At 45.3% G+C, this 19,213-nt stretch overlaps 1 protein-coding gene across 1 annotated transcript in view; it reads right to left on the reverse strand.

Annotated features, from left to right (window-relative positions):
* csmd2 (CUB and Sushi multiple domains 2) overlaps positions 1-19,213 on the reverse strand; it is a 2,254,685-nt gene that overhangs the window by 1,792,981 nt on the left and 442,491 nt on the right. Inside the window, exon 3 of the mRNA XM_038801178.1 lies at positions 9,517-9,629. Coding sequence (XP_038657106.1) covers positions 9,517-9,629 — 113 coding nt within the window. The remainder of the gene's footprint in view (positions 1-9,516; positions 9,630-19,213) is intronic.

Here is a 19,213-nt window from a genome sequence, read left to right on the forward strand (position 1 = left end):
CTGATGGGATTAAAGGCGGATCAATCCCCAAGGCCTGAGAATCTGCATCCCAGTGTGCTTAAGGAGGTGGCTCTGGAAATAGCCGATCCTTTGGTGGTTGCATTGGTGGTCATCTTCCGGGATTCTATAAACTCTGGAACTGTCCCTACAGATTGGAGGGTAGCTCACATCACTCCGATATTCAAAAATGGAGGTAGAGAGAAATCAGGGAATTATAGACCAGTAAGCCTAATATTGGTAGTGGGGAAAATGCTTGAATCCATTATCAAGGACTTTATAGCGGAACATTTCGAAAGCAGTGGCAGGATCAGTCAGAGTCAGCATGAATTTATGAAGGGAAAATCATGCTTCACAAATCTGTTGGAATTCTTTGAAGAGATAATCACTACAGTCGACAAGGGGGAGCTCATTTGAATATGCATTTGCCAGATTCTCCATGCACCCAGGATTTACCGGTTGTGCGTGGGAGATCTCACTAGGGTGGGTATTTAGTAATGGTCCACACAAACATGGACCAGTCATAACGGCACATGGGTGAGTCTCCCAAGGCATTGGAAACCACCTGGTGGGTGGGCATTGGGCAGGGTAGTACCCTGCCCAATGCCCACTGGCACCATAGTACTTTGGCACAGCCTGCCTGGCTCCCTGGTACTGCCACCTGGGCTCTCTGGCAGGGGATTTCCATGGTGCCAGGCTGGCACTATCAAGATGCTGTGTGGCATTATGAGGCTGGCAGGGACCAAGAAACACCTTGCCAAACATGCCCAAAACTAGCCAGAGAAATGTTTCATCAAATCATGCCTAATGTCAGAGGCACCGCCATCACCATGCCTGGATATGTCTTGCCCCACTAAGAGGACAGGCCCACCAGAAGGAGGGAGCTTCCCTGGGGCTCCTGACCAATAATTCTGAACCCCATGAAGTCTCATTGTATCAGACAAACATAGGCAAGGAAACCGACCAACCGGGTGGGGAACAGAGGGAAGTAGACTTTGGAAACTGGGGGACAGGTTTAGATAAATGATCTGGATCAGCGCAGGCTGGGAGGGCCGAAGGGCCTGTTCCTGTGCTCTAATTTTCTTTGTTCTTTGTTCTTTGAGTACAAGGTACTGACCACCTTCAGCTGATGAATTAATACTATTCTATATTGAACACCTCTTGGAGGAAGCAGTGAGGATGGCAAGTGGGCAGAATGTAATTTGGGTCTGGGACTTCAATGTCCATCACCAAGAGTGGTTTGGTGATACAATAACTGACCCAGATAGCTGAGTCCTAAAGAGAATAGCTGCTATGGAAAAACCTGCTTGACCTCATCCTCACCAATCTACCTGTTGCAGGTGCATCTGTCCATTATAGTATTGGTAAGGGTGACCACGGTCATTGTGGAGACAAAGTCCCATCTTCACATCAAGGGTACCCTCCACCGTGTTGTGTAACTACAAATGAATAGATCTAGCAGCTCAAGGCTGGGCAACACTGAGGCACTGTGGACTGTCAGCAGTAGCAGAATTGTACTCAATCACAATCTATAACCTCATGGCCTGGCATACCTCCCACTCTACCATTACCAATAGGCCAGGGAATCATCTCTGGTTTAATGAAGAGTGCAGGGGGGCATGCCAAGAACAGCGCCTGCCATGCATAATAATGAGGTTACAATCTGGTGAAGCTGGGACTACATGCATGCCAACAAGCTGAAGCAGCAAGTGATAGACAAGCTAAGCAACTCCAGAATCAATAGATCAGATCTAAACTTTGCAGTCCCACCACATACAGTAATGAAAGGTGGTGGACATTTAAACAACTCACTGGAGGAGGAGGTTCCACAAATATCTCTATTATCAATGTTTCTTTCAAAATAAATTTAGAGTACTCAATTCATTTTTTTCCAATTAAGGGGCAATTTATCAAGGCCAATCCACCTAACCTGTATATCTTTCGGTTTGTGGGGGCGAAACCCACGCAGACACGGGGAGAATGTGCAACCTCACACGGATAGTGACCCAGAGCCGGGATCGAACTTGGGACCTCGGCGCCATGAGGCAGCAATGCTAATCACTGCACCACCATGCTGCCCGCCCAACATCAATGATAAGGGAGCACAGAACATAAGTACAAAAGACAAGGCTGAAGCATTGTCAGCCATGTTCAGTCAGAAGTGGTGAGTATTATTCATGTCAGTCTCCTCCTGAGATCCCCAGCATTCCACTCAAGAAATGGCTGAATGCATTGGATACTGCAAAGACTATGGGCCCTGATAACATTCTGGCAATAGTACTGAAGACTTTTATGCCAGCATTACTGGTCTCCCATAACAAGATGTTCCGGAACAGCTAGAACACTGGCATCTACCCAGCAAAGTGAAAAATTGCCCAGTATGTCCAAAAAATCAGGATAAATCCAACCCAGCCAATTATCCATCTGTCTACTCTCAATTATTAGCAAAGTGGTGGAAGGTATCATCAATAGTGCTATCAAACAGCTCTTACATTGCAATAACCTACTCACGGATGCTCAGTTTGAGTTCAAACGGGGTCACTCAGCTCCTGACCTCATTCTAACCTTGGTTCAAACATTTGACAAAAGAGTGAAAATCAACAGGTAAGGGGAGTGTTATTACTGTTGATATCAAAGCAGTATTTGAGACCGAATGCATTAAGGAACCGTAGAAAAGCTGAAATCAATGGGAATCAAGGGGAAAACTCTCCACTACTTTGATTGATACCCATCATAAAGGGAGATAGTTGTGGTTGTTGGAGTACAATCATCCTTGTCCAGGGACATTACCATGGAATTTCCTTAGAGTAGTGCCCTCGGCCCAATAATTTTCAACTATTTCATCAATGACCTTTCTTCCATCATAAAGTCAGTCGTGGGGATGTTTACTGATGACTGCACAATATTCAGCGCCATTTGCGTCTCATCAGATGCAAAAGCAGCCTAGGTCCAAATGCAGCAAGCATTGTGCAATATCCAACTTGGGTTGATAAGTGACACACAGCATTCATGCCACACAAGTGCCAATCAATAAATATCTGTAACAAAACAGAACCCAAACATCGCCACTTGACATTCAATGGCATTATCATTGCTGAATCCCCCATGACCACCATCTTGGGGATAACCATTGACCAAAATCTGAATTGGACCAGTAATAGAAACAAAATAGAAACTCCAAAAGAAAACAGGAGTAGGAGAAGGCCATTTATCCCTTGAGCCTGCTCCGCCATTCATTATGAACATGGCTAATCATCCAACTCAGTAACTTGTTCCCGCTTTCCCCATATACTTTGATTCCCTTAGCCCCAAGAATTATAACAATCTCCTGCTTGTAAACACACTGGGTTGGATTCTTCCACCCCACCCGCTGCAAGATCACCACGGGCGGTCGCGGACCGTGTAAATGTCCCATTGACCTCAGGTGGGAATTTTCGGTCGCCAGATGAGCACGGCCGGAGAATCCCGCCCACAATGTTTTGTCCTCAATTGCTTACTGTGGTAGAGAATTCCAGAGCCTCACCACTCTCTCGGTGAAGAACTTTATCCTCAATCTCAGTCCTAAATGGTCGTTTCTGGTGTCCTCAGTCTGTGACCCCTGGTTCTGGACTCCCCTACCAACGGAAACATCTTTCCTGCATCTAAAATCCTGCTAGAATTTTCTCGCTTACTATGAGATTCCCTTATTCTTCTGAACTCCAGTGATTATAAACATGACCGACTTAATCTTTCCTCATACATCAATCCCACCATTTTTCCAATCAATCTGGTAAATCTTCGCTGCACTCACTCTAGAGCAAGAGCATCTTTCCTCAAATAAAGAGACCAAAACTGCTCACAGTCTTAGCAAAGCCCTGTATAACTGTAGCAAGACATCCCAGCTCCTGTACTTGAATCCTCTCGCAATGAAGGTCAACATACTGTTCGCCTTCTTCACTGCCTGCTGCACCTGCATGCTTACTTTCAACAACTGGTATACAAGGACACCTGGGTCTCGTTGCACATTCCCCTCTCAATCTATAAATTCTGATAAAATCTGCCTTCCTGTATTTTTTAACCAAAGTGGATAACCTAATTTTTTACACATTTTTCACCACCTGCCATGCATTTACCCACTCACTCAACTTGTCCGAATCACATTGAAGCATCTCTTCATCCTCCTCATAGCTTACCCACCCCCATCACTTTTACAAATAATTCATGCTTCAACAATGGTGAATTGCAGATTTTCAGTGTGAACAATTCTTTCCAACATTTTGCATGCTTTTCATTATTGTTGTACATTTTTGCCCTTTTGTTACTGCCTTGCAAACATTGAGAAGAATCTTTGACTATTTATCCTTCATAACCTTGAAGACTTCCAACAGAAGATTTCTTAACTGTCATTGTTCGAAAGTAAAAGTCAGAACTTTGTAATGCTCTCAATGACTGTAATTCCTCATCCTTGGGAATTTCCCAGTGAATCTATGCGGCCTCTTATCTATTACTTTTGCATTTTTCTTTTAACAGAGTACGCAATAATGTGTCCAATATTACACATTAACTAATGTCTTGTACAGATTCAGCATTACTTCCTTGATTTTGTTTGTTGTACTTCAAAGACCCCTCCCACCTGGCTTATTCACTCTTCCTACTTCTTCCATCGGGCAGGAGATACAAAAGTCTGAGAACACGCACTAACAGTTCAAAAACAGTTTCTTTCCTGCTGTTACCATACCCCTAAATGACCCTCTTATGAACTGATCTGATCTCTTCACACATCTTCTCTACTGAGCAGTGCTACACTCCTGTATGCTTCACCCAATGCCAATGTCTATGTATTCACATTGTGTATTTTATGTTTGCCCTATATATTTTCTTTTCATGTATGTAATGAACTGACTAAACTGTACGCTGGACAATACTTTTTACTGTACCTCGGTACACGTGACAATAAAAAAATCCAATCAGTAAAAAACAAAAGCATTTGGATTCCCTTTTATGTCTTCATACATGTGTGTTGGCCTTTAACACTGTAATGATCCTTGTGGAGACCAATAACATAAACAAAATGAACTTCCCAAACAATCCCAGTTGAAGAAACAGATGGACAAGATTTTGTTTTTTTAAACTTTTCCCATAACAATGAACTCAAAATTAATATAAATTGAACACAAATTAACAGGCAAATTGTATTCAGCAGAAACTATAAATTATATTTTAAATAACCAATGTAACAAGAATAGATTTCACAGATTTTTTCAGTCATCTCCTCAACAGAGAAGACATTCATCTCAGCCTCAGCATCCCATAAACTCTATTCTTCCCAGTTGGAGTTTCTGTTCCTTTCTTCATCAGGAGTTGCATCCGACAGCAAGTTCACCACCCCTGAGTTCCACTGATTCAATGAGCACCAAAAGGCTTACCTTTCTGAATCCTGCATGACTGTCCTCCCAGAATTAGCCTATTTTGATATTTTTGCTTGCATAGTCACTCTCCTCCGTGTTTCCAGCTCCTGGCCTTCTAAGGAGCTGGCTCCTCTGTCTGGCAAGGCAGCGGCAGGTCCCAAAATGGATGCTGCCTGCCTTTGTCCATGGTGCCAAGCAGGCAGCTCCCACATCCTGGAGGTGCCCAGGGCCACTGATTGGGTACCCAACCTGCCCCCTGATGAGACCATTTGAATTTTAAAATAATGTTGCATGGTCAACGCAGTTGAGGTGCGCAATTCGTCTTGATGTGAGGTTTCAAATCGGCTTTGAAAATCAAGTCCCCTATTATTCCAGTCTGAGAATTGGCCCTTTATCCTTATTTTTGTATTCTGCCATCTAGCCATTTTTCTAATCATGCAGCTAAATTCCTCTTAATTATGTGCACTCGTATTTTTACCATTGTCACATATGTGCAGTATAATAATTGTGCCATATTTTCATCATATAAATGTTATTTCTAGAGAGCTTTGTTTCAATAAAATGGGGTACTGCCTACTTATAACTGTTACGCTGATTATCGGTTAAAGAAGTGGGACAAAAGTGATCACTATTAATAGTTACAATATATTTTTCAAGACTTTTCACTGAGTCATCAATACACTTTTTCAATACAACAACAATGAGAGGATCTTGGTAAATGGTGTATCCATAGATTTGTTCATGGTTGTATTTTTTTAATGGCAAATACATTTCAGAAATAAGTGCTATTCAGGAACCAACAGTGGCATTGAATAAGTGAGTTTTGGGCTCATAAGTATTCTGAAATTGATTAAGGCAGAGAAGGGTGCATACATCTCAATTATACTTCTTTGAGTCTGTGATTTTTGAAGTTGGTTCTGGCGAAAGACTTTCCTCTTTTAAGAATCAACAGAAAATAAGTGATTTAATCTTGTTATTCAGCTAAGTGGTGTAGATCCAGCACAGCACTGCACTTTAAATTTAATCTCTTATACAAGCTCTCTTCTGTAACAGAATGCTGAGCTCTTTACAATGGTATAATGGTGTGGCAGCACGGTAGCATTGTGGATAGCACAATCGCTTCACAGCTCCAGGGTCCCAGGTTCGATTCCAGCTTGGGTCGCTGTCTGTGTGGAGCCTGCACATCCTCCCCGTGTGTGCGTGGGTTTCCTCCGGGTGCTCCGGTTTCCTCCCACAGTCCAAAGATGTGCAGGTTAGGTGGATTGGCCATGATAAATTGCCCTTAGTGTCCAAAATTGCCCTTAGTGTTGGGTGGGGTACTGGGTTATGGGGATAGGGTGGAGGTGTTGACCTTGGGTAGGATGCTCTTTCCAAGAGCCGGTGCAGACTCGATGGGCCGAATGGCCTCCTTCTGCACTGTAAATTCTATGTAATTCTATGTATGACAAACATTGACGTGTGTTTATAATTCTAAATTTATCGCCTCAGCAATTGTTTGAAAATCAGAAATTCCATTGAAAAATACTCACATTTTTGCTGTTTGTTCACTATTTTGCACATGAACAGTTTGTTGAGTAAACACCCTGTTCAAATGCAAAATATCCAGTTTCAAGTATTTATTTGTAAAATAAATCATCACAGACTTAAAATAAAATCTTCCTAAAATTCAGAATGTCACTGTTTTAAAACAACCAACTGCTAAAATATAACAAGCTGAAGAACAAAGTCATATCATGTCTGCCACATATTAAACTATTAAACAATTACTATCGAATAACTCTTGCCAAGTTTAAAAGGTAGGATCAATCCTACTGACTTTCAGCATCTGATGCGATCATTAGACATAGGAGCAAACGTAGGCCATTTGGCCCATCGAATCTGCTTTGTCATTCAGTGAGATCATGACTGATCTCATATGATAATTCTAAATGCTACTTTCCCGCCTTATCCCCATAACCCTTGATTCCCTTACTGATTAAAAATCAGTCTATTTCTGCCTATAAGATACTGAGCAACCCAGCTTCCACAGCCCCTATGGTAAAGAATTCCACAGATTCACTGCCCTCTGAGATATTCCTCTAGTTCCTTTCCCTCACAAACTACTCGAAGATAGCATTTATAAGAGGTATAACTTCTGGTTGCAAACCTGTCAAAGGCAAACCAGGTTGAACTGTACAACCTTAAAAACTCACATTATTGGGTGTATTCCATGATTTAAGGAATAAATGAAGTTATGCACGTAATCTTGAAACTTGGCTGAATTGAATAGAGGGGTGGTGGCTTTGCAATGCAGGTAGTGAGGAAGGAAGGGGGACGATGTATTTTGGAGGCAGCAAAACAATAGTACCCCATTTACTTCTGGTCCTCATAAAAACATTTTTGAAAGACTATTTTGGGGTGGGCAGCATAATATTGGGGTCATTTCACTTACAAATCAGCTCAATTTATCCTTAATTTATTTATATAAGGTGGGCATGGCTGTTTTCGGCACCTCACGCTCCCATGTTATGGAGAACAACTCGAGTGTGGACAGGAAGGTGATGGACGAGTCACCCCTCGTATCTGCCCCCTCACCAAAAACATACCTGGCAGGGGATCATAAAATTCAGCCCATAGTCCTCATGTAATTTTTGTAACATTGCAAAGATAAGCATTAAATGCACATGTATTATACTGAAATCAATCTTTGAAAGGGAAAACCTTTCCCATTTGAGCTTTCCTCTGAGTTTCATTATATTTAACCATCACTTTACTTGTCCCACTTTCCAGTAGCCTTGTGATGCTTTCAGTTCATATTCCTTTGTTTTCTTTTAGACAGCATGCCAAATCACCTATTTGCAATTGAATTCCCCAACTAAACCATCACGGATTTTGATTAACAGCTGTCTGGTGGGCCACCCCCAGTCCCAGCATGACCAAACAATACATATCAGTTGCAAGCTGCGAAGTGACAAAACATCTGGCAGCATATGGCTTGTGTACAATTCAGGTCCAAGTAGCTCCTGCTATATAAATTAATCAAAGTGATCTCATCTGCCATTTCCTTTCAAAGGAATCTGTTTATCCATTAATTTTCATCATTTGCCACACAAAATGTATTTATCATTTAGAAATAAAACCAGAAAGATGCCAATACAATAATCTTTGTTCCTTTTACTTGTGTACAGATAGAATAATGAACAATTTCAACAAGGTACATGTACATTATACCAAATGAGCTAGTATTTGAGATCAGGATAACATCATGTCAATAAATGCAGCCCATTTCTATTATTAGGGGCACACATGTCCTGTTTGTCCCTGAATTCTGGTAAAAATGCCCAAAGATTCATTGGAGTGAAATTTCACTTTTGCTGCTGTTTTCCCTAAAAACAGGTGGCAGGACAAGGCTCCGTCTGATTGATTTCAGACTTAACGAGGTAATTGATTATGCCAAATAATATTAACTTGAGGAATTTCAAGGCCTTTTTGGAGTTGCCTGGGTATAATTTGACACTTCTCCTTTTGCTTATTTTGGGAAAGCAGGTGTGCCTTCATTAAGTTATCTCTAAATCAGCGCCACATTTTTCGATTATTTTTGGCGTCAGCTTGTGAAAATGAACACTGCACTGTGTGCTTTTCATAATGTAACACAAACTTGTGCAAGTGTGCAATCATTTGAAATGAGAGTAAAGAAAATTGGAATACTTGAAGGAAAATATGGGCTGGAATTCGCCCGCCATTGGGATTCTCAATTTCCTGCATGCAGCACATTCCCGCCCACGGGTTTCCCGGTGGTGTGGGGTGGTTGCAATGGGAAATCCCATTGACAAGTGGCGGGAAGAGAGAATCCCACTGCTAGCGAATGGCACACCGCTAAAAAAGACATGGCTGGGGTACTGGAGAATCCATGATTCTTACCTAAAGTGGCTGTGAATAGGTCTTTTCCCTACTCTTTCAATTTCAATATTTAATAAACAAAAATACAATATTCCTTTCGGGCTCCACAGTGTTGAAAACATGAGACTTCGATTTTATCCTTAACATCTCAGCGGCTGACTTTTTCGATATCATTAATCTCATGGTTGTAGCAACCTGCCACACAAGAGACCAAGTTGGAATCCCCTTCAAAGAATGTGAGAATCGCACCTACCCTCATAAATTGCCCGGAAGCCTTGAGCACTCACGGCATAATCACTGAGAAGCCACAGAGTGAGAACGGAACTTGAACTCACGATCGGAGGAGGAAGCTGAAATCCGGTCAACCTACAAAGGCAAAAAGAAAATAAGAACATTTAGCACAGAACAGAAACGTAAATTCTTCTGGGGATTAAAATCGGATTAGAAATGATCTTAATCCAGCATTAACAGTCGTAGACCATTGGCCAAGACGTAGTTCATCAAGTCACAGAAACAGCCATGTGCCATGTCAGAATTGCACAGTCTTTAACATTTATGAACTAACATTTATACTTTATAAGAAACCCAGCCTGCAAAAGATACTCCTGCAACAAAGCCCACTTGGGGTTGCTAATTCACCATCAGGTTTGGGAATACTAGTTGCTTTTCGCTTCCAACCCCCCAATGAGGTAGAACTGAAATCTCTACATGGTTATTTCAGTTCAAAATTACTCACTGGTTCATTGGGTCAACTACCTGAGTATAAACCAAATCTGAGCCCATTGCTCAGGTCCGTGCTGGATGAATTCGACAACGTACTGGATTTATGCAACATGTTTGATGTCAACAAAGCATGTCAATGTGATTCACAGAGGCACAAACAAATGTTGAACGTGAGTCAAAGACGAGGATATCAGGAATGGTGACCAAATGTCTGTATGGTTTGATGAATTGCAAAAGGATATGCACAGAGAGCAGAGTTAGAGGAAGGAGCTTTGTTGGGCTTGGGGATATTTCAGTGATATAGAACATAGAACATAGAACAGTACAGCACAGAACAGGCCTTTCAGCCCTCGATGTTGTGCCGAGCAATGATCACCCTACTTAAACCCACGTAACCCTTATAACCCAACAATCCCCCCATTAACCTTACACTACGGGCAATTTAGCATGGCCAATCCACCTAACCCGCACATCTTTGGACTGTGGGAGGAAACCGGAGCACCCGGAGGAAACCCACGCACACACGGGGAGGACGTGCAGACTCCACACAGACAGTGACCCAGCTGGGAATCGAACCTGGGACCCTGGAGCTGTGAAGCATTGATGCTAACCACCATGCTACCGTGAGGCCCCTTATATTGGCAGAGGCCCATGAAGGGGTTCTAATGTCGAGAAATCTAAATTGAATTTGAACATTCCAAATTTAAAGTTGAAGAACCAGACGCTAAATAGGCTTGTTCTTGGTATCATCCCAGGATGCCCAAGAAATGGGCCTCATGAATGTTCTGATTAATCATACGGGTCCAAATTGGACGCAAGACGGTTGACGGCTAAATTGGAATGTTTTGTGCTCATTTTACAACAGACATGCAGTACCACGATCCCCCAAAATGCTCAAATTTAAAACTATTTTATTTCTGTTATAACCCACATGAGACCTACGAGGATGGACCAATTAGTCTTCCCATGAGCCTCATTGAATACGAGCTTCCCCGCAGCAGGGCAATGGCCCAATCAGTGGAGCAAATGGACTCTAGCATAAAAGCCAGCACAGGTGAGAGCCAAACATGCAGTGAACTGTGTATGTAGGGCGGGATTCTCCAAACCCGCGCAGGGTTGGAGAATCGCCGGTGGGCCGCGCGAATTGCACCACGCCGCCCCGACGCTGGAACGTGATTCTCTGCAGAGTGGAGAATCGGTGCCGGCATGGTTGGAGCAGCGCTGGTCACGGGCCGCTCTACGCAGCCGGCTCACTGATTCTCCGACCCGGATGGGCCAAGCGGCCGTAAGAAAAGAGCTGAGTCCCACCGGCGCAGATCTAAACTGCTCTGGGCCAGCGGGACCTCGGCATGTAAGGGTCGGGTGGCGGCGTTTGGGGGGGGAGGGGGGTCCGACTCTGGGGGGGCCTCGGATGTGGCCTGGCCCGCGATCGGGGCCCACTGATCGGCGGACCAGCTTCTGTGGCTGGGGACCTCCTTTCCTACACGCTGGCCCTTGTAGTCCTGCACCATGTTGCGCATTGAAGGAGGCCACTGCCCATGCGTGCGTTGGCGCCGGTGCCACTGCGCATGTCCTTGTTGGCACCGGCACAACTGCGCATACGCGGATCCCGCGGCACACAGTTCACCCGGGGATCTACAGCTGGAGCGGCGCAAACCGCTCCAGCGCCATGCTGGCCCCCTGGAGGGGCCAGAATTAGTTGTGGGAGCGACCCGTTAAGGCGTCGTAAAACACTACGCCGTTTACAATGGAGTGCACACTGCCGCGGGATTGGAGAATCCCGCCCGTAGTTTACTTTGCAATAAAACATTTTCCTTTAGGCCTCTCGTTTTGACTCCTCTGTGGCCACTGACATTCTAAAATCCAAAACTGATAAGTGTTCTTTCATTTAAAATTATTAGCTGTGCTTTTCCACAATGTGGGTATATTAATATCAAATTTTACACAACGTCTTGTAAATGCTGCAGCTCAGCTGAAATATAATAAGTCATCTCAAACCAAAAGAGAATTGTTACCTTTCTGGTTGAATAGATTTTCCCCAAAGTGTTGCCAAGGGTCACTCAGCAGATTAAATAGTATCATCAATTTGACTGGCCTTGTCCTCTCTTCATGTCTCTATCTCTAAGGACTGCTTTGAGCAACTTAAGTTGTTTACCCAAGTCAAGCTAGTATGTAGCTAGCCAAGTGCATGCTGTACACTTCTTGGTTCCCTCATTTCCCTCGCATCTGGAGTAAGAACAATTACTAAAGGGTGTCTTGCAAAGGCAATCCATCTTGCACTGATAATTCATTTTTTCACAACCTTTTGACTCGGGGTGCTGCCACTGAGCGAAGGCTGACAACAGTGGTCAATGATTCATCAGATTTCCAACACAGAACAGTTATAGCCAGAATTCCTCTGCAAGAAATAAAGAAGAATCCTCCAATGTATAGACAGAAGTTTCTGCCTCCAAGTGAAGGAGTGTTCGACAGACTGCAGCTTAAATTATGATAATTGTGACCTCTTGCATTATTTGTTCATTTGGGGTGTGTCTATCAGTTTGCTACTTTTCTCAGCTGGTATGCAAGTTTGAACCAAATACAAACTCTAGCAGTTTTACTTTATGTACAATGATTTAAATGTGAATCATATTCCCTGCTTTTTATTTCCTGCCTTGCTGTTGGTAAGAATTCCTCAATCTGAAGGGTTGTTCAGCTTAGTTTCTGCATGTACTCCTGCTGGATGCTCACAGATCCCTTGTAGAAGGCGTCAAACTCAAACTGATGCTGGAATGGTTGAAGCATGTTCTCGAAAGGCCCACAACTACAGGTTCAGTGCCGTCACTCCCAGCTCATTTCTGATATTCACCTTTTTTGGCCATGTTTGGAACAAGACTGCAAAGTGGCTTGGAGCTGAGTTGGCCTTGGCAGGACACTATCCCAGTTTGTCTCAGCAAGGATGATACCTTGCTGTTGGAAGTATTAATAACTCATTAAAACGTTTTGTAAGTTGCAATGCTAATTTTTCTGCATTTTTTGGTGAATGTGGTTCCAAAGAGAGAAATCCAAAATCAAAATGGTGGAATTAATAATCCTTTCTAATTCCATGCCTAAGGATTTTAAAAGTTACAAAGTCAAGTGAACAAGCACCATTCAAGAATAAGGCATACAATTGTTCTAATTTTCTACATTTCTCTTGTTGGACAGAACCCTTGAACAATATTTGCAATAGAGAAAATGACATGGAATGTGATAACCTCAATGTCAAAAAGGAGCCTGAAAATTAACCTCTAACACTAATTACTGGAAAACAGTAAAATCCCTAAATTATGATTATCTCAGAACATATGAGTACTCATTGATCACAGTTCATTTTACATCTTTGAATGAGGTGCTTTCTGTCCAAGGTGCCCTTTATGGCCTCACAACATCCAAAAATGCTTTACAATCATGAAAGTACTTTGAAGTGTAGGTATAATGTTAATTATACAAAAAGCTCCCTCCTACCATCCTATATCATCCTATAAGACCATAAGACATAGGAGTGGAAGTAAGGCCATTCGGCCCATCGAGTCCACTCCACCATTCAATCATGGTTGATTTCAACTCCATTTACCCGCTCTCTCCCCATAGCCCTTAATTCCTCGAGAAATCAAGAATTTATCAATTTCTGTCTTAAAGACACTCAATGTCCCGGCCTCCACCGCCCTCTGTGGCAATGAATTCCACAGACCTACCACTCTCTGGCTGAAGAAATTTCTCCTCATCTCTGTTCTAAAGTGACTCCCTTTTATTCTAAGGCTGTGCCCCCGCGTCCTAGTCTCCCCTGCTAATGGAAACAACTTCCCTACGTCCATCCTATCCAAGCCATTCATTATCTTGTACGTTTCTATTAGATCTCCCCTCAACCTCCTAAACTCCAATGAATATAATCCCACGATCCTCAGACGTTCATCGTATGTTAGGCCTACCATTCCTGGGATCATCCGTGTGAATCTCCGCTGGACCCGCTCCAGTGCCAGTATGTCCTTCCTGAGGTATGGGGCCCAAAATTGCTCACAGTATTCTAAATGGGGCCTAACTAGTGCTTTATAAAGCCTCAGAAGTACATCCCTGCTTTTATATTCCAAGCCTCTTGAGATAAATGACAACATTACATTTGCTTTCTTAATTACGGACTCAACCTGCAAGTTTACCTTTAGAGAATCCTGGACTAGGACTCCCAAGTCCCTTTGCACTTTAGCATTATGAATTGTGTCACCGTTTAGAAAATAGTCCATGCCTCTATTCTTTTTTCCAAAGTGCAAGACCTCGCACTTGCCCACGTTGAATTTCATCAGCCACTTCTTGGACCATTCTCCTAAACTGTCTAAATCTTTCTGCAGCCTCCCCACCTCCTCAATACTACCTGCCCCTCCACCTATCTTTGTATCATCGGCAAACTTGGCCAGAATGCCCCCAGTCCCGTCATCTAGATCGTTAATATATAAAGAGAACAGCTGAGGCCCCAACACTGAACCCTGCGGGACACCACTTGTCACCGGTTGCCATTCCGAAAAAGAACCTTTTATCCCAACTCTCTGCCTTCTGTCTGACAGCCAATCGTCAATCCATGTTAGTACCTTGCCTCGAATACCATGGGCCCTTATTTTACTCAGCAGTCTCCCGTGAAGCACCTTGTCAAAGGCCTTTTGGAAGTCAAGATAGATAACATCCATTGGCTCTCCTTGGTCTAACCTATTTGTTATCTCTTCAAAGAACTCTAACAGGTTTGTCAGGCACGACCTCCCCTTACTAAATCCATGCTGACTTGTCCTAATCCGACCCTGCACTTCCAAGAATTTAGAAATCTCATCCTTAACGATGGATTCTAGAATTTTGCCAACAAACGAGGTTAGGCTAATTGGCCTATAATTTTCCATCTTTTTTCTTGTTCCCTTCTTGAACAGGGGGGTTACAACAGCGATTTTCCAATCCTCTGGGACTTTCCCTGATTTCAGTGACTTTTGAAAGATCATAACTAACGCCTCCACTATTTCTTCAGCTATCTCCTTTAGAACTCTAGGATGTAGCCTATCTGGGCCCGGAGATTTATCAATTTTCAGACCTTTTAGTTTCTCTAGCACCTTCTCCTTTGTGATGGCAACCATATTCAACTCTGCCCCCTGACTTTCCTGAATTGTTGGGATATTACTCATGTCTTCTACTGTGAAGACTGACGCAAAGTACTTATTAAGTTCCTCAGCTATTTCCTTGTCTCCCATCACTAGATTACCAGCGTCATTTTGGAGCGGCCCAATGTCTACTTTTGCCTCCCGTTTGTTTTTAATGTATTTAAAGAAACTTTTACTATCATTCCTAATGTTACTGGCTAGCCTACCTTAATATTTGATCCTCTCCTTCCTTATTTCTCTCTTTGTTATCCTCTGTTTGTTTTTGTAGCCTTCCCAATCTTCTGACTTCCCACTACTCTTTGCCACATTATAGGCTCTCTCTTTTGCCTTGATGCATTCCCTGACTTCCTTTGTCAGCCATGGCTGCCTAATCCTCCCTCTGATAACCTTTCTTTTCTTTGGGATGAACCTCTGCACTGTGTCCTCAATTACTCCCAGAAACTCCTGCCATTGCTGTCCTGATCAATAGTGTGCCTATACACATCCTGTTCTCTAATTAGAACATCTAATTCTAATTTACTTTCTGAGCAAAACAGCTTAATTATTGGGGGTTTTACTGAGTTACAGGGTAGAATCTTGTGCTCTCACTGGTGGTGAGCTTGGAAATGGGAAGGGAATGTAACTAGACAGGCTGGTGGTTTACTGGAACCCACCACTGCAATCCCACATCCACCTGAATTAAGTACTGGATGGGAAGACCAATGGTTGACCTTCCTGCACCTTCTTCAATTGAGGTCCTTAAGGGGCCAATGAAGAACCACAAAGCCTTCATCTCACCACTTTTGGTATTAACCCAGTTGCAGGCAGGCCTGATGGCCTACATATGCATGATTGGTAAACCTGTCTGGGCTGTTTGATGTCTCTGGAGAATAGCGGGTTGGAATAGGGGGCTGGATTCTCCAATAATGGGGCTAGGTCCCCACGCCAGTGTAAAAACGCAGGTGTTTCACTCTGGACTTTTCTTAAGAAAGTCCGCAGCGATTCTCCCATCTGTAGGGGGCTGGCAGGGCCTGGGAGTGGTTTTTGCAGCTCTGGCTACGGATACGGGGCCCCGCACTTCCGATCGGGAGTCCGTGCATGTGCATGGTGGCGACCACCGTGCGACATCGCAGACTCGGACCGTGGAGCGGCACCAAAAATGTAGGCCCCCTCAGGATTGCGCGCACCCGCGTCCGTGATGCCCGATCGCTCCCTGGCCGTCCATGAGGCCCCCCCCCCAGTGAACAATCTGCCAGCCTCACACCAGGGCGGCCGCGGACTGAGTCCGCAGCCGACGTTCCCGACGGCCGATAGGTGGTTAGAACCGTGCCATCGGGAACTCGACCAGTTGTGCGCGGAGATTCACGGGAGGACCTCTGTTAATGGCCCCCTACCCGCGTCGCGTAGTTCGCGTGCGTGAGACTCCCGAGCGATTCTCTGGGGACCAGAGAATCGTGGGAGCAGCGCCGGTCCGAATTTTCGGGGTGACAACCATTCTCTGCCTCCCGCGCTGAATGCGATTTCAGCCCGGAGGCTGAGAGAATCCAGCCCAGGGAGTCCCTCAATCAAAGGAATTAAGCGTTTGATTGAGGGATTAGACTTCAGGAAGGCAGGCCAGCCCCAACTGGACATGCCCCAACATCCCACAGCCCCCATCCCACAAACCTCCGCCTTCCACATCACGTTCCTATGTTCTGGGTTGCCACATTCCCTTGGATCTCTGCAACCTTTCCTTCTGGCAACAGCCACAACTTCCCCAGTTGTGCTGACTACAGCTCCACCCATATGAACAGTCTTTCCCCCCATCGATGTTTCCCTTTGGACTTTTTCTGGAGCTGGATCTTCAAATTGTCCTGACAACCTCTTACCCTCCCTCTGTCCCCCACCAGCCTCCAGCCCCCAACCCCCCATCACCGTACCCCTCCCAAAATGTTACCTTCACTCTCTTCTCAGTTACCCTAAAAACTCCCCCCATCACCCTCAACCCTATCACTGTTAATCTGCCAGTGGTGATCCAGCACTGTGTAATTGTGTGTGTGCCTGTATTAGGGGATGTACAGCAGTACCTGTATTACAGGTTTACCGGTAGCCCCTGCCGGCTAACTCCGCCCACCATGACGGTCGCTTCTCGTAATGTACAGTTCTACCCTGCTCGCCGCGTGGCCCACCCATCCTACACCTCGTGGACCCCGCAACTGACCCCCCCCTCAAATTCAGCGGGCCCCTACCCCCACTCACCGTTTGCGGCCTCAGGACCCTCAAAAGTGACCCTCCCTCCCTCTTTGCCAATCTGACTGCAGATTGCAAGCCCGTCGCCACCAGGAGCAGACGGTACAGCACCCAGGTCAAGACCTTCATCAGATCCGAAGTCCAGCAGCTGCTTCGGGAGGGTATTATCAAGGCCAGCAACAGCCCCTGGAGAGCTCAAGTGTTGGTGGTTAACACTGGGGAGAAACACAGGATGGTCATGGAGTACAGCCAGACCATCAATTGGTACATGCAGCTCGACGCGTACTCCCTCCCTCGCAACACGGTAGCATTGTGGATAGCACAAATGCTTCACAGCTCAAGGGTCCCAGGTTCGATTCCGGCTTGGATCACTGTCTGTGCGGAGTCTGCACATCCTCCCCGTGTGTGCGTGGGTTTCCTCCGGGTCCTCCGGTTTCCTCCCGCAGTCCAAAGATGTGCAGGTTAGGTGGATTGGCCATGATAAATTGCCCTTTGTGTCCAAAATTGCCCTTAGTGTTGGGTGGGGTTACTAGGTTATGGGAATAGGGTGGAGGTGTTGACCCTGGGTGGGGTGCTCGTTCCAAGAGCCGGTGCAGACTCGATGGGCCGAATGGCCTCCTTCTGCACTGTAAATTCTATGAAACAAAAAATCTGATATGGTCAGTCAGATTGCACAGTACCGGGTCTTCTCAACGATTGACCTGAAATCCGCGTACCACCAGCTCCCCATCCGTAAATCGGTCCTACACTGGCTTCGAGGCGGACGGTCACCTCTATCAATTTCTTAGGGTTCCCTTCGGCGTCACTAACGGGGTCTCGGTCTTCCAAAGAGAAATGGACCGAATGGTTGACCGGTACGGACTGCGGGCCACATTTCCGTACTTAGACAATGTCACCATCTGCGGCCATGACCAGCAGGACCACGACGCGAACTGTGCCAAATATCTCCACACCGCATCTCTCCTCAACCTCACTTATAACAAGGAGAAGTGCGTATTCAGCACAAACCGCTTAGCCATCCTTGGCTACGTAGTCCAAAATGGACTCCTGGGGCCGAATCCCGACTGCATGTGCCCCGCATGGAGCTCCCCCTTCCCCACTGCCCCAAGGGCCTCAAACGCTGCCTGGTGTTCTTCTCCTACTACGCCCAGTGGGTCCCTCAATACGCAGACAAGGCCCATCCACTGATATAGTCAACTCAATTTCCCCTCACGGCCGAGGCACAACAGGCCTTTGCCCATATTCGCTCAGACATAGCCAAGACCGGGATGCACGCAGTAGATGAGACACTGCCCTTTCAAGTAGAGAGCGACGCTTCAGATGTCGCCCTTGCCGCCACTCTAAACCAGGCAGGCAGACCCGTGGCATTCTTTTCCCGCACCCTCCATACCACCGAAATTCGACATTCGTCTGTTGAAAAGGAGGCCCAGGCAATCGTTGAAGCGGTGCGGCACCGGAGGCATTACATGGCCGGCAGGAGATTCACTCTCCTCACTGACCAACGGTCGGTAGTCTTCATGTTCAACAACATGCAGCAGGGCAAGATCAAAAACAATAAAATCTTGCGGCGGAGAATCGAGCTCTCCACCTATAATTACAAGATCTTGCATCGACCCGGCAAGATCAACGAGCCCCCAGACGCCCTCTCCCGAGGTACATGTGCCAGCGCACAAGTGTATCAGCTCCGTGCCCTGCACGACAGCCTTTGCCATCCGGGGGTCACTCGGTTGTACCACCTAGTCAAAGCCCGCAATCTGCCATACTCTGTCGAGGAAGTACGGACAGTCACCAGAGACTGCCAGGTCTGTGCGGAGTGCAAGCCGCACTTCTACCGGCCAGACCGCGCGCCTGGTGAAAGCATTCCGC

Source organism: Scyliorhinus canicula, chromosome 1 (genome assembly GCF_902713615.1).
Source record: "Scyliorhinus canicula chromosome 1, sScyCan1.1, whole genome shotgun sequence".
Taxonomy (NCBI): domain Eukaryota; kingdom Metazoa; phylum Chordata; class Chondrichthyes; order Carcharhiniformes; family Scyliorhinidae; genus Scyliorhinus; species Scyliorhinus canicula.